Consider the following 16,238-nt stretch of genomic DNA (forward strand, 5'->3'; position numbering starts at 1 on the left):
GAAAAATACCTCTTAAAAAGGTGGACCCTATTTGTACCCTATTTGATTTCATAACACAGTGTAGTTTGTGCAGGGCATTTGTATATTTGGGTCTGAATGTGTAAGCATATGAGAGAGGCCTAATATTGTGTGTCACTTTGGCTCTTCATCAATGTGTCCTACCCACAAGTCCCCATGCCTGGGGTGTCATCAGATTCCCAACGTCTCACTCATCCCTCCAGCGGGTCGTGTGTTACCATGACGCCTAACTGTCTGCCATTAATCGCCACTGCAGCAGAGCTGGACATTCCGTATGATAAACTGCCAGGAAGTCACTCTCTCCTTCTCTTCACTCGGCCGTCTCTCCCTGCCTCTTTTCCTGACCCCCACAGTGTTTCTGTAAGCTAACCACATTCTCTCTTTCTCTCTCAGTGTCCCCTGACTCCACTTTATAACTTTCACCCTCTGTCTATTTCCTCCCTGTCTTTCTCTCTCAGTCCTTGAACATGAACTCTCATGTTTTACAGTGCACAGAATAAAAGGGAAAGTAATGTCATATATCTGAAAAAACTGAAATGCCTGCTAGTTTTATATAGAGTGACAGCACTCATAACTTAACTTGCAGACTGAAACGAACTAGAAAGAATATTAGGATAAAGAGCAGATTGAAGGAAGAGAGTGAATGATTTTTGTGTCCATAAATGATACATAGAAAATGCTGAAATACCTGTCTCTCTCTATTTGTCCTTGCTTCATTCTCTGCAAAATATGGCACCTTGCCTGACTAGGTCCATACTAATGAAACCTGATACACACAGCCTTATTTTCCTTCTCCCTCCTTAACAGACACAAATGACAAGCACCTGTGTCTGTTTCTCTATCCATTTGTCCGCATTTCAAAAACTTTATATAACAGCCATTTCTGGCACGGCTACTGAAATTAATTGAGTCTGTGCATGTGTGTGTGTGAGTGTAAACCGTTAACATCAAAAACGATAACTATAGAGATAACTATATTAGCATCCGTTTATTATAATCATTTGCTGCAGTTATGTCATCTGCTGTTTTAAATGCTCAAGCTCTTTAATGCCAAGTGGATTCTGATTGGCTATCAATGTTTTTATGAGTCATCAGCTGGAAAAAATTATGTTATCATTAAATCTGTGGTGTGTTTTCAGCTATCTTTGTTTGATTGTGAGTGTGAGTTGCCTTGCCAAGCCAGACTTTTGACATAATCTGGTCAAGAACTCCCCAATTGGCCATCTGATATGTAAAGTGACCAACCACAGTCTGTTTTAGTTTGGTTTATTTGATACAAATAATACCTATAGAAGCTTGTTTATAAAGTCAGAATTGAGTGATATAAAGTCTCAATTGCCTGTTATAAACTCGCAATTTAGACTTTTTTCTTAGGAATGTGTGTTTATATCTCACAATTGTGAGTCAGAATTGTGAGATATACTGTAAACTCGCAATTCTGAGAAAAAAGTTCATTTGCGAGTTCATATCCCGCAATTCAGAGTTTATAACTCACAATTGTATATCTCGCAATTCTGACATTCCAACTCACAATTGTGCGTTTATATCTCACAATTCAGAGAAAACATCAGCATTGCAAGATGTTAACTCGCAATTGCGAGAAAAAAATTCTGAATCGTGAGATTAAAAGTTGCAATTATCTTTTAAATTGTTTTATTCCATGGTGGAAACAAGCGGCCATAAATACCACAATAACAGACCAAAAAGTCCCCAACAAAACTCTGAATGTCTTTCAAAGATCTGAAGCAACAAAAATCACAAACATTTTACAAATTCAGTGATTAGTTATTCCTCACAAATATTCATAATATCAACTCGATACTTTTGTTTCATGGAAGAATTCTAAAAAGACTAAATGTTAGGTTGCAGTCACAAAAGCATTGTTAGCCATAGCCAACTATGGTCACAATTTCTAACATTACCAACATTGTTAAACGATTCTTGGTTTCCCAAAACCATAGTTCCTACGCTACACAAACAACAATACAATATAGTTGGAGTTACAGCTCTCGACCTGTTAGAAGCATAATTTCTTGTTAGTATTACACATGAACTTAAATAGATCATGCTCTTGAGCAAAATAAGCAATCTAACAAGCAGTACATTCTACATTTTTCAATTCATTTAAATATACTTTTCAATCAATATATTGTAAACCACAAACAATTAGTAGCATTTTGAAGAGTGTGTATGTTCAAGGGAATGTCACGATTAATCAATCTTCCAAAAAGGCAAAACAACAGGTAACATGTTTGTTAACTTACAGCAATGTCTCGAAAAAAGTATGGTGTGGAGAAAGTCTGTGGAGTCTGTTGTTCCTTCAAATTAACTATAATAATCTCACATTAATTGCAATCTCGATTAAATTAATTAGCACAAGTTATTACTCCACCACTTGCATGTGATGTCATTAATGACAGTCCCATATTGTTAAACCAAGGTTGAAATGATGTGACCATGCTACTACGGTTTTGGAAAACAGTCGTGAATGGCTTCCTTTCTCCAACTATATGCATCATAGTATGGTGTTTAAGCAGCAAGTTATGTCATTGTACTGGAAACACACTCCAATGTGACATTCCCATCATACTCTTATATCCATATCAGACCGAAGTAGATCAAATCTCCTACACTCCTGACCGGTAAAAATAGTGTGCCTTGTTGTAGCATTACTAAGCGTCACAAAGCTGAGCTGAATGTAGAGAGGGTATGACTCAAACATCTGTTCTTATAGACACACACACACACACACACACACACACTCACACACAAAGCTAAAGATAACTATAAGAGTATGTTTACATGATGATAGAAAGCGGGATTCCACACAGCTGTGACATTCAAGCTCACAGGCATACTCTCACATACACACGCATGCATGCATACATACACACACACAACGTGGCAGGTTTGAATTTTGAGCCCTGGCCTATCAGTAACAGTGCTGCATTTCAATGTTTCTAACATCAATGGACCTTAGCCACGCAGACAACATTTTTTTATTTGACAAGAATGAAAACGAGGCTTTGAGGGAAAGTCCGTACAATAGCTTGTAATGTTGCGTACCTGGGTATCAAACATTACAAAAATCAATTCCAGAGGAAAACAGCCCATAGAAACAGCTTACATCCCTCACAGCCTTGTTTTCGTTCTCAGTAAATATGGCATCTTTCCTGACTGGTCCTACTAATAAAACCTGATACACACTGTCTCACTTTCCTTCTCCCGCCTCAACAGACCCAAATGACTGTGTATGCATTAGCCATTAATAGTGTGTTGATATTACAGCCTTTAACCCCTATGTTTTCAAAGTTACACTTTATATTTGTCCAAGGGGATAATCATTTTTCACCCCATGACAGATATAGTTATGGCTATTGATTTTCTCATACATCATCAAGGTGCAGTTTATACAAAGATGCATAATTCAAACTGAAACTACAGAGTTTGACAATATGGGGATGTGTGTAAATGTGTTTGCTTCTATTTTGCTATTTTGGTGATAAAATTTATTTTATGCTGATTTACATTTTTTTTCATGTGTTGTGAAAAGCGTGTGGGCTATACTTGTTTGGTCACTGGATATTGTAACACATGGAAAAACAGTATCATAAATAAGTGCAAGAGTATGTAGAGAATATAACCTTTTTAAGCCTTATTTTAAGAAATATTTATTTCTTATATAGTCCTAGCTTTTAACCTCCTTAACCTTATGGTTTCATAGTTATACTTCATAGTCGACCAAGTCATTTTTCACAGTGTCAGATTGGCTATTGATTTTATCATACATCATCAAGTTGCAGTTGAATCGAAAAATTCATAATTCAAACTGAAACTCCAAAGTTCGACAACATGGCAAAGTATGTAAGTTGTAATTTGATGGTAAAATTTAAAATAAAATTCACATATATTTAATTTGATGTGTTGTGAAAAGTGTTGCTTGGTCAATTTTAGCAGATGCATTTTATGAAAAGTGACAAACAGTATCGTAATTGTATTTGTAAGTGAATTGTTTCAAGGGCACACTGTGTATGGGCAGGAGGGGTATCCCAAAACTGTTCACAGATTTTCCATATCAAAATCCAAACTAGCAACATGTGTTCACTTCACAACACCTCGGCTACCCTTGGGCTACCCTGCCACTAGGATTAATTTCTGGTCTGTCCAATGAAAACATAATTAGCATAAAAAACGATCTAATATTAATAACACTATTTACAAGATTAGTTCACCCAAAAATGTAAATTCTGTCAGTTATAGTTAATTAAGTATACTTATTTACTCATCAATTACCTTCATGTCATTTAAAATCTGTATGACTTTCTTTCTTCTGAAGAACACAAAATAAAACTTTTTTTTTTTTAAATGGTAACCAAACTATTTTGGTTATACCACTGACATCCATTATAAGGACCAAAAAAAAAACCACTGAGACATTTCTCAAGATATCTTCTTTTATGTTTCCTCTAAGACCTATTTATAAATCTAGATAAATGTATAAAATGCATTCAGATTCAATGGATATGAGTTATTTAAGCCTAAATAGTTATATAACAGTCTTAGTAAAGATGGCCAAAAAGTTAAAAGATCAGATAAAAATGTGCCATCAGATAGCCCAGTAAATCATGGCACTACGATGTACTGAATGATTACAATATTAATGTAGTGTCAATTTTGATTATTTACTTGGCAAAAAATTGTATAACAAACATTACCACAACACTACAGTATGTCCTTGTCTTAACAAACATAATAATTCCAGTGTACTTTTTTGCTAGTGGAACAAACAAAACTAACAAATGTGGCTCACCTGAAAGTTTTAGTTCACCAAAAAATGAAAATTAGCCCATGATTTACTCACCCTCAAGTCATCCTAGGTGAATGTGACATTCTTTTTTTCAGATGAATGAAATCAGAGTTATATTAAAAATGTCCTGGCTCTTCCAAGCTTTATAATGGCGGTGAATTGTTGCTTCATTTCCATGTTGCTTCAAGTCCATAAGTGCATCCATCCATCATATAACTGCTCCACGCGGCTCTGACGGGGTTAATAAAGGCCTTCTGAAGCGAAGTGGCACGTTTGTGTAAGAAAAATATCCATATTTAAATCTTTATAAAGTAAAAGATCTATCTTCCGCCAGATCTGGAAAAAAAAAACGTATCTGCAATGTGGTCAGGCGTAGCGCAAGCATTTTGAACTGCAAGAGGCACTACACTTTTTCCATAAGTTGAATACGGAAAGCGATCTGGTGGAAGCTAGATCATTTACTTTTATAAAGTTTTAAATATGGATATTTTTTCTTACACAAACACATCGCTTCACTTTTTTAGGCCCTTATTAACAGGGGCGCCGCTAAGGGGGGGAAAGTTAGGACGATTCTAAGGGCCCACACACTTTTGGGGCCCCCAGAGATTGGTTTTATTAGTAGTAACAGTACAAGTAGTAATGTAATAGAAATTATAAATGTATAATCTACCAAAGAGTTACAAAAAGCAAAACGCTCCACTCATGAACTGCTCACGGGTTAAAACGACATTTGCTCAAATCCCACTCCGACATGAAATTTCTTTGTACTGTAGGCTACTATAATTGTTGTAGCCATTAAAAAAAAGGTATTTAGTTTTATATTTATGTTTAAATATTATAGTTATTTTGTATGTCTATGTTGTCAATCTGTCCATCTATGTTGATTATGAAAAGTGAACAGCATAAGTGAGAAAGGACACATCATAAGATGTGCAATGACAGGAGACATGGAGTGGGTCAGACGTGATTGTGACCACTTCATTAAGTTTTGTTTTGTATAAATTGTATCTTAATTTTAATCAATGTTTCATCAGCCAATTGGGGCATTCTGGGTAAAGCAGAGCAGAGCTTAATTGGTCAGTATTATTAAATTGCAGACAAAGATTTTGGATAGCTAGGTTGGTGCGGTAGGGGGCCCAACATCATATTCTTTCATAGGGCCCAAAATTGCTAGTGGGGCCCCTGCTTATTAACCCCCTGGAGCCGTGTGGAGCAGTTATATGATGGATGGATGCACTTTTATGGACTTCAAAAACGAAGCAGCAATTCACTGCCATTATAAAACTCGGAAGAGCCAAGACATTTTTAATATAACTCTGATTTTATTCGTCTGAAAGAAGAATGTCATATACACCTAGGATGACTCGAGGGTGAGTAAATAGGCTAATTTTCATTTTTGGGTGAACTAACCCTTGAACTGCAGTGTATTAGAGAACTGTCTTTTGCCAGGCTGATCAAGTCTGTTACGTTTGCCTCAACCATATTACAATCTTCTACGTATAATAACAACTGAATGCTGCTTGTGAAGGGGTGGTTCCTAGTAGCCTACACACACACACACACACACACACACACACACCTAAATAATAAATAACCGCACATTTCTGTTGCCAGTGATCACCCACGGGTCAGGTTATTTTAGATGAGCCATTTGTAGTGTGAACTTCAGTAGCCCCCTCTGAACCATATAAACTCAATGAAAGCGCATTTGCTACCATACAACATCTCAGTCGTGACGTGTCTTTGATTCCCTTCTGCCTAGTTCTGCATCACCTGTAATTTAAAGACAGTGATGCGACGCAGAGAGCATTAAAACCCTGTTGCATTCCATGAAAAAACGCCCGTGGGTTAGAGAGCATAAAATACTGATGTGTCAATAATGTATATTTACAGACTGTCTTATATCTATAACGTAAAGGATGTAGCATATAAATTGCGCAGTAGCATAAAATGGTATTAGCATATATATATATATATATATATATATAATATATATATATATATATATATATATATATATATATATACACACACACACACAACCATACATCCATCAACACACACACACCTCTGCGGCACACGTTAAGTGAATGGATACCCAGGAAACAGTTAAATGAGTCCCGTTAGTTGAGTAGTAAAATTACGCGCTTACCTTTGTCAGCTGCGCTATTTTCTTGCACATTTTCGTGTGCATTTGATAATCATACATTTCCTGCTCTACATTCACATTGGGGATGTCCGCAATAGCGGTCCCGTTACATGCACCGCTGCCGCCGGAGGGCTGGTTCATCTTCCCAGAGCTGGAAGCCATAATAACCCGTTAGATCACGCTGATCAATCACAAACTGGGCTGCGCAACACCCTGGTCGCCTGTACGTGATCCTGAAGGTAGAGTCCTTACGACAGCCGAAAGCATTCTGCATGCTGCAGCGACCGGCGAACACCCTCCCGCTCCGCCGTGAAGCTGCCCCCGGTGAGAGCACTGCTCACAAGATAATGCCATCGGCGCTCCGCCGCCCCGCGGTACTCGACTCACTGACACTGACGGCATGTGACCCCCAGCCCGGGCAGGCGGGCACCTGTCTCTCACCCGAGGCGTGACTACAGTCTTACATTACAAGTCACGGGTACTGCAGTGTAATCATAGCCCCGCCCATGAACACCAACAACACAACATAACCTCAAAGCGTCAAGTTCTGCGATAACCCAGTTCTAACCCATACTCATATGATTTGTTAGTGTTTAAAGATTGAAATGGTTTTGTACGAACAAAGCAACAACAAAACTTCAGGCAGGTCTAATTACTAACTAAATAAATCAATATAGTTGATTTGTGTACTCAAAATGTTGAGGGCGCAAGAGGGCAGTAAATTACATTGCTTAAGTATTATTCAAAATAAATATGAAAGGTGAAATCCCCATACAAGTCTGAACCATATTTCGTTATATCCGCGTAATACATATTGTTTTTTCTCAGAAAATGCATGAATGACATTATGTCAATATTCTTACTCGTGTCGTGCTAAATGCAGTTTTCGCACAGGAGTTGAGATGTTTAGAAATGTGGTTTGCTGCAATCATCATAAAGGGGTTGATCAACCTAAAATCTGACCTAACGTTACCTACTCAGGATGATCTGTCAGTAGAGAACAACAACGGTCAAAACCTAACCCACAACCCTAAAACAAAGCAAATATAGTGTGGGATCCTGAGAGTTGGGTCATATCAGGATACTAGAAAAATACTTATTCGATAAGCGAGAAATAGCATAGAAAAAAAAGTTAAAATTAATAAAGTTTTAACAGAAATATTTATTAGTGCACAAATGCCTACAGTGAATCAAAACACGTCGTGAGAATTGAACCAAGGAGGTCCATATTCAAAGCTGCAGTTAGAGTAGCTGGTTACTTACTAGCCTCTCAACGCCCTCTACAGGAAACCTCATAGAGTTGAAGGAGGCAGCCTCATTGTGATTCTCCAATAATAGGAGGCGGTTCTACGTAACTCTCGCGAGAGCAAATTTTGAAAAGTGGCGCTGCCGCTTTCACCGTCACCGTTATTCAAGATAGAAGGCTCGAAATCGACTTCCTGCGGGTATGTTGCGGTTTAAAGTGTTGTTTTTATTTTTTACAAAAAATTTCTTGATAAAAAAAAAAAAGATTTACGCATATACACTAGCGAGGATGAATGGTATGGGAAATTTGTTAAAATTGTTGTTATTTTCGAATCAGTTCGTCGTGTGTTTGTGTTGTTGCTAAATTTCGAGGCTAACGTTAGCAGTTTATCGAGGCGGTGTCGCTCGTTATACGCATAAACACATAGTTACCGGTATCGGTTTCATTAAGGGAGTTAACGTTAGATTTTTAATCCAGCGATTTCACCTGTGTTTGATTTGTTGTAGGATTACACTTTGCTGTGTTGTATATGCTATCTTATTTAATGAATAACTCTTTATTTAGATCATTAAAAGTGTCCAATGGGTGGAGGAAAGATCAGGTAACGATTCTGTCGTGCTGAGTTAACTTTATCCGACATCTGTTGTGACTAATTAACTTTAACCTGTGAGGTGTGTTATTAACAGCTAACGTTAACGCTAAAACAACTAACTTAAAAGTTATATGTAAAAGCAGGTGTCCTTCATATGCTGTGTTCCATTTGAGCATCGGTCTGAAATGTAATGGGTGTTTTGGATTTGTAAACGTAACTTGTATCAAATATCATTCATTCACACCAGAAGGCTGGCATGCACTTTGTTTTTGTGTCTTAGCAACATCAACATGACTGGAGACGCTGATCTGGAGATTGAAGAGGCTTTCCGGCGCGCACAGAAAGCTCATAATAACAAGGCAAAGCTTGTTGCAAGTTTGAAGACCAGATATGATAAGGTACAGCAGATGTATCACTATGTAAATTTTATAGTGTACACTATCATTCAGAAGTTTGGGGTCAGTATTTGAAAAATTAATACTTTTATTTTGGAAGAATGCGTTAAATTGGTAAAAAAAAAAAAAAAAAAGAAAAGTTATATTTCTAATAAGTGCTGTTCTTTTGAACTTTCGATTAATCAAAGAATCCTGGAAAAAAAGTATGATTGTTTCCACAAAAAATATTGAGCAGCAATGGGAAATGTTTCAGAATCAAAATCAGAATATTAAAACGATTTCTGAAGGATCATGTGACACTGAAAGTTAAAGTAATCGCTGCTAAAAAAAATTACACTTTTTTATTTTAAATTATAATAATAGTTAATTTTACTGTTTTTACTGATTTTTATTTTGTCAAACAAATGCAGCCTTTGTGGATATTAGAGACCTTTTAATAACATTAAAAATCTTACCAACCCCAAACTGTTTGAACGTATGTGCATGGGATATTTTCTAACATGTTGTCTGACACACCAGACAATCTTCTGAATAAGAGGTCATTTTTATTTCTGTGTGTAGTTGGAAGATAAGACCGAATTCCATGAGGAGTTCATTCGCTGCCTGAAGTATGCCATGATCATTTACACCCGAGAGCCTGCAGTGGAGAATGTCATTGACTTTGTCACTAAGTTTGCTGCGAGTTTCGAAACCCCTGTCAATGAAGAGGCTGAAGAGGAGGAGGAAGAGGAGGAAAATGAGTTTTTGAACTTTCTGTTCAACTTTCTGTTGGAGGTAGAGCCACTCTTATGCAGACATTTAGGTTGGGAAAAAGAGCAGACAAAAAAAATCATACCTTTTGTGTACTATTGTTTACATTAGATTTCTTATCCAGCTTTACTATCTTTTTCTCCCCCTCAGTCTCATGGTGCAAGCAGCCATGCGGTGCGGTTTCGTGTTTGTCAACTGGTGAATAAGTTGCTGGGCAGTCTGAGTGAGAATGCTCAGATCGATGATGATCTGTGTGATAGAATCCATGAAGCCATGCTGGTCAGAGTCACAGACAAATACCCTAATGTCAGGATTCAGGCAGCACTGGCCATGGCCAGACTCCAGGACCCTAATAACTCTGACTGTCCCACTATTAAAGGTACTCTAAATGCTCATACTTGCACTCACACTAAAGGAGATTGAGCTACAGTCCCTACTTAACATGTTAGCGTTCAAGATTGATCCATGATAAATTTCCAAGGAATGTACATTTAAATAAGGTAAATGTGATTAATTCTGTGTTTGTAGCTTATGTTCTGCTTTTGGAAAATGACTCGAACCCAGAGGTTCGACGTGCTGTGCTGTCTTGCATCGCTCCCTCGGCTGCTACACTCTCTAAAATCTACAAGCGCACACGAGACGTCAAAGAGAAAGTCAGGAAACTTGCTTATCAGGTAAAAATGTCTACGAAAATACCAAATTGACTAACCTTCAAATGAAAGTCAACAAAATGGTAAATAGTGGGGTCAGTTTTGATCAATTTAATGAATCCTTGCTGAATAAAGGTATTCATTTCATTCAAAGGAAAATCTTACTGACCCAAAACCTTTTAATGGTAGTGTATGCAAAAAAATATTGTGCATTTATGTATGTGCCTCAGGTACTGGCAGAGAAAGTGCACATTCGAGCTCTGAGCATTGCTCAGAGAGTGAGCCTGTTACATGAAGGCCTCAGTGACACTGCAGGTAAGTTTATTGTGGTGTTTGTTGATCAAAATGTCTAAGAATCTAATTGTATCGGGGCGAAGCCAGAAATGTATCAGGGGTGAGGCCACAAGTGGGTGGGCCTTTTATATAAAAGGGTGGGCAAAGTGTAGATTATGAAAGCTGCACAGCAAATTGCCAATAAAAAAAAAATCCGGAGTGAATCGGCTACATTTTTCCGCGAGTCAACTCCTGAAATTATGATTGAAAGTGATAACTGTAGCAACAGATAGGACAAAACGTTTGCCAAAACAGAACTGTGCATTAAGTGCTGTAGACTAATAGATCTGCAGCAACATAAACAAGCTAGCTTTGGTTTCCTGCTGAAGTACAATTAGGATTTCCAATTTAGGCTTTTTAAAGTATCAGCTAATTGATATTTGCTTTGCCATTTTCAAATTCCACTTAACAAAAGCGCAATTTTTACTATTACTAGTTTTACAACCTTGGTTTGTTAGCAACAATTTTGGGCGGGACTAACAAACTGATTTATCATATTTAATGTTTCATTTTGACAAGCGCTATGATATGCACCTATAGGGAGAGGGAAATGCATCTATACATCTATTTAGAAAATGACCAACTTTTGATTCGGTGGTCCACAAATTTAAAGCAGCTTTGCCACTGTTACACATGTATTGAGTTCATGTGCATTGTTTCCTAAAAACAAAGTCCTCCTTTTAGGTGACAACTGCGGTCATTAAAGACTCCAGGTTTACACAGGTTTCAACTAATAAGGAAAACACCCCATTATGTCTTCCTTTTTACTATCAAACATATCGTACTGAACTGCAGTGCCTTTGATAATATCAGACGACAAACATGTTTAATAGAAATATTTGGCAAAGTCACAAATATTCAATATGCATCTTAGAATTTTTGTCTTGTATTAAGCTTATATACTTGTATCTTATAGTTTTGTAAATGGTATATCTTCTTATGCTATGCTAGCCCTGTTGCTGACAGGGCGGTAAGAGTCAAGAAACAAATCATGTCCATCTCCCTTAGACTCAGTGAAGGAGGTCATCAAGACCCATTTGCTGCCTGCTTGGCTTCGCTTGCTGCAGGGAGATGTTTTGCAGTTGCTGCACAAACTGGATGTAGAGAACTGTGCAGAAACTGCAGTGACTACCTTACATGCCATCTTCTCCATGGCAACAAGCCCTGATGACCTCCTCCAGAACGGTATCAGGCTGGATGAGAGGTTAGTTACTTGAATCTAAACCAGAACATGCATACTTCAGTGAATGCAGTTTTGCGGCAGAATTCAAACCACCAAACTTTCAAAACATGTACACACACCCTGCTCTTTGTATGTTAATTTGGAATCTTTGAAAAGGTTTAATGGGGGGGAAAGAATATGGAAATAAGTTTTCATTGTGCTTTGCTTTCAGCTATCAGTAGAATCAGTACTTTCAGCTGCATTCAAGCAAATGTTACCATATACATTCTTCTAGTTTTTTCCATATTTGGCATAGGAAATTTGATCAGTGTGAAGATCCATCGGGGGGGGGGTCTGCCAGTCACTAGTGCAGAAGTAGTGGTAAACTACTGGCTATTAAAAACCCATATAAGTGCTATAGATAAGCTTTTAGATAAACATGTATTTTAAGCAATATACTCATTCAGTCAAAAATAAATATATATTATTTACTAGCAAAACTGTCTGTAAATTTTGAAGTTGTCTGATTATTACATTATGCTTTAAGTTACGAGTTGCTACACCCTGCCTGCCAGTGTATCTGCATTTGGCCATCTTCAGCATTTCTCATTTTTTTAAATGTTTATGTCTCTGCACAGGAAACTAATTACTGTGGACTCCCTAACATGTGAAAATGTGTTGTACTGGAGAGCATTGTGTGAGTTTGTCAAGAGTAAAGGAAATGAGGGTGAGGAATTACTGGAGAAGTTACTCCCTGAGGCAGCCATCTTTGCAGAGTATCTATACAGGTGAATGTGTTTCTTGTAACCCTTTTAATTGAGTTATTTATAATTCTTCCATATTTTTTTTTTTTTTTTTTTTTTGGAATTCAGTTAAAATTGTCACTAAACATTTGTTAATGATAAACCAGCTAAACAAGGAAGCCTTTTTGTTTCAGTTATCTAAAGAGCATTACTCCGCTGTCTGAGGAGCAAAGAGCTGATATGACACAGCTTGAGACAGTGATGACCCAAGAGTTCGTTGGGCAGCAGCTGATTCTGCTAGTCGGGTGTCTGGATACTTCTGAAGAAGGCGGCAGGTCTGAGTTCTCAGTATTGATTAGTGTAGAAGAAACATTTTAGACTATGATTGTCTTCAGTTTTTGATGGTCTGTTTCCTCCCTTTATGTCTGTATTATTTAAACGCCCTTAAAAACCTAAATTTTTTTAACTGCACATTGAGTTCACATTAAAAATGTGCAACCCTCTAGCCTGACAACCCAGACCCACATCAAGATGTTGGGTCTGGGAACTCACCATTGGCAGGGCTCAATCCGAGGGGAGGGATAAACGGTTGTCTATCAAATTCCCTCTGCACGCAATAGGATAGCGCTACAACCAACCAGAGCAACGAAGAAGGTGAAGCGGAGCTAGTTGATAGATTAAACTTTCGCTGTATCCGGTCGGCAAAACTCCGAACAAATCTTCTTTTCTTTTCTTTTCTTAAGAAAGACTTCAGTGCCATTCTTTATTTTCTCAAAGAAAAGCTTAACTCCAAGTCTTCCAGAGTCGTGGCCAAAGCCGATTCGAAAGACCGCTATTCGCCAGCTTCTTTGTTTACAAGTAGCACGCAGAACCGCGGCTACTCTGCCGTCATTATGTTAAGCCCGCCCACCGACTCTATATACGATGTGATTGGCCTGACCAGAGTTTGTTTTTTCCAGCTCGCAAGCCAACGGAGAGTTGCTAGACTACCCTGGCTGCGAATTAGATTTGCTGCCGCTAGGGTATGTCTAGATTTCTAGGCTAGCAACCCTCTACAATGCGAGTAAATTCTGCGCACATGTGACCAAATTTCACGCTAGGCAACTAAAAATGTCTTAAATTAGCCAATGGCTAGTAAATTGTACAATTTCAGTCGCCTGTGATTTCGAGTTAGAAGCAAAAAATACGTTTAGCGCAGATATAATTCAATTACCTGATGAGCTTTATGCATCGTCAATTGGCTGAGAGCGCCCTCTGTCGCTTTCTCTTGCACACGCAACGTTTTACACATGCCATGTAAAGAGAATTGACGTTAGGGCTGGGCGATATATCGATATAAAAAAAAATCGATATATTTTTAGACGGGATATGGAATTAGACCATATTGCGTATATCAATATAGTTCAAATTTGCGCTGCTCCACCGCGCCACCGCCCCTCCTCTTCGAGGGGGGGAGGGGGCAGGCACACAGCTTAAACAAACATGGAGGAAGCAACTACGTCTGAGGAGCGCGCGGAGGATTCAAAGTATCAGATGAGCAACAACATCACGTTATTTGTAGGGAGTGCAAATAAACAAGTTACAGCCAGGGGTGGAAGCACTACAAATCTTTTTCACCACCTAAAACAGTGGCACAAACTGCAGTACGAAGAGTCTTTGAAACTGCGCGCTGCAGAAGCCACAGCCGCCCGCAAGCCATCGACAACCCGAAAAAGCTCCATCCCCGAAACAAAGCTCACTGCAAACTTAATTTTCCCGCAATGTGCCTTATGAAAAGAAAAGTGTCAAGTGGTGTACTATAACTAAAGCGGTGTCCGTACGTCCTACGGGGGGGGCGTGTCCCCCGCACTTTTAATAAAACGTACATTCGTCCCCCGCACTTTTACCGGGTTGCACCGGTCCTAGTCGACCCGCTCCGCGCGGGATTCGAACCGGCGTCTGGTCGCACCGCTCTTACTGGCCAACGTCTGTTACACAAGCAAGTGCGCTTGCGTAGAAGCCAACGTAAATAAATCTAGATTTAAATTCAAAGACACAAAATAATCTATACATGACTTGTCATTTTATTCGTATCCAAAAACGAGGCGATCTGAACACTATGGAGTGCTAACACTCTCGTGCAACACTCCAATTGACTGATGAAACGTGACAACAAACACGATTGCGACAGCCTATATGGTTTGTGTTTTTCCAGCCATCTCAAGGTATTTATTGACAATAAAGAATATAAATAATGCAGTGCTAACTGACAGCCTTTTTAATGTTTAGTATCTTCTGCTTGCCAAGGCTGCATTTATTTAATAAAAAATACAGTTAAAACATTAATATTGCGAAATATATTCACATATATATTCACAGATGTTTTAATTTGTATAGTAAAGTGTAATTTTTTCCTGTGATCAAAGTTGAATTTTCAGCATCATTACTCCAGTCTTCAGTATCACATGATCCTTCTGAAATAATTCTAATATGATCATTTGATGAAAAGGAAACATTTAGGATTATAATCATTGTTGAAAACAGCTGTGGAAACCATGATGCATTTTATTTTTCAGGATTTTTTTAATGAATAAAAAGTTAAATGAACAGCATTTATTTGCATTGAATAAAGCATGGATAAATATTTTGTTATATTATAAATGCCACTTGATCAATTTAAAGCATGTTTGATGAATAAAAGTATTAATTTCTCTTTTTTTTATCTTACCACAAATGTTTTAATAGTTTCATGATTTCCACAAAATGAAGCAGCACAACTGTTTTCAACATTGATAATAATCATAAATGTTTCTTGAGCAACAAATTAACATATTAGAATGATTTCTGAAAGATCATGTGGCACTGAAGACTGGAGTAATGATGATAAATTCAGCTTTGATCACAGGAATAAATTACAAAGATTTTTTTCTTTTTCACTATATATTCACATGGCTGCTTTACATTGGGATAATATTTCCCTGTATTACTTTTTTACTGCATTTTTTTTATTAAATAAATGCAGCCTTGGTGAGCAGAAGACTTCTTTCAAAAACATTTAACAATTGTAATGTTTCCAAACTTTTGATAGGTACTGTATATTTTCTGCCTTATTCAGTGATATTTTTTTTTACATAGCATAAAATCCATGGGGACTTAATGCACAAGTGTTTGTAGTACATAAACCAATCATAAAAGTGGCATAACATATAGGGAAAACATTATATATATTAGTGGTTATTGTTCAGCAGTGTATTTGATATCTTACTGAATTAAAAGCAAGAGATAAGATCAATTAAATCTGTCAATTAGACAAAGGTCAGAAAAAAACTGGTATTACACCTGACATTTCTGTCCCCCTCACTTCTGAAAAGATGGCTACGTCCTGCTCCTGTCCTATTGTTATACAGTATTTTT

General features: G+C 37.7%; 2 protein-coding genes across 5 annotated transcripts in view; one reads left to right on the forward strand and one right to left on the reverse strand.

Moving 5' to 3' along the window:
- fam184b (family with sequence similarity 184 member B) overlaps positions 1-7,428 on the reverse strand; it is a 36,752-nt gene extending 29,324 nt beyond the window's left edge. For all 4 annotated transcript variants that reach the window (XM_079811665.1, XM_079811663.1, XM_079811664.1 and 1 more), the window contains exon 1: positions 6,978-7,428. In XM_079811665.1, the coding sequence (XP_079667791.1) occupies positions 6,978-7,136 (159 nt within the window). In that variant the 5' untranslated portion in view covers positions 7,137-7,428. The remainder of the gene's footprint in view (positions 1-6,977) is intronic.
- Positions 7,429-8,337: 909 nt separating this feature from the next.
- ncapg (non-SMC condensin I complex, subunit G) overlaps positions 8,338-16,238 on the forward strand; it is a 33,952-nt gene continuing 26,051 nt past the window's right edge. Inside the window, exons 1-9 of the mRNA XM_079811778.1 lie at positions 8,338-8,419; positions 9,093-9,210; positions 9,769-9,981; positions 10,108-10,336; positions 10,486-10,631; positions 10,838-10,922; positions 11,949-12,144; positions 12,741-12,890; positions 13,040-13,180. Of these exons, the coding sequence (XP_079667904.1) occupies positions 9,103-9,210; positions 9,769-9,981; positions 10,108-10,336; positions 10,486-10,631; positions 10,838-10,922; positions 11,949-12,144; positions 12,741-12,890; positions 13,040-13,180 (1,268 nt within the window). The 5' untranslated portion in view covers positions 8,338-8,419; positions 9,093-9,102. The remainder of the gene's footprint in view (positions 8,420-9,092; positions 9,211-9,768; positions 9,982-10,107; positions 10,337-10,485; positions 10,632-10,837; positions 10,923-11,948; positions 12,145-12,740; positions 12,891-13,039; positions 13,181-16,238) is intronic.

Source organism: Gobio gobio (genome assembly GCF_949357685.1).
Source record: "Gobio gobio genome assembly, chromosome: 3".
NCBI classification, from domain to species: domain Eukaryota; kingdom Metazoa; phylum Chordata; class Actinopteri; order Cypriniformes; family Gobionidae; genus Gobio; species Gobio gobio.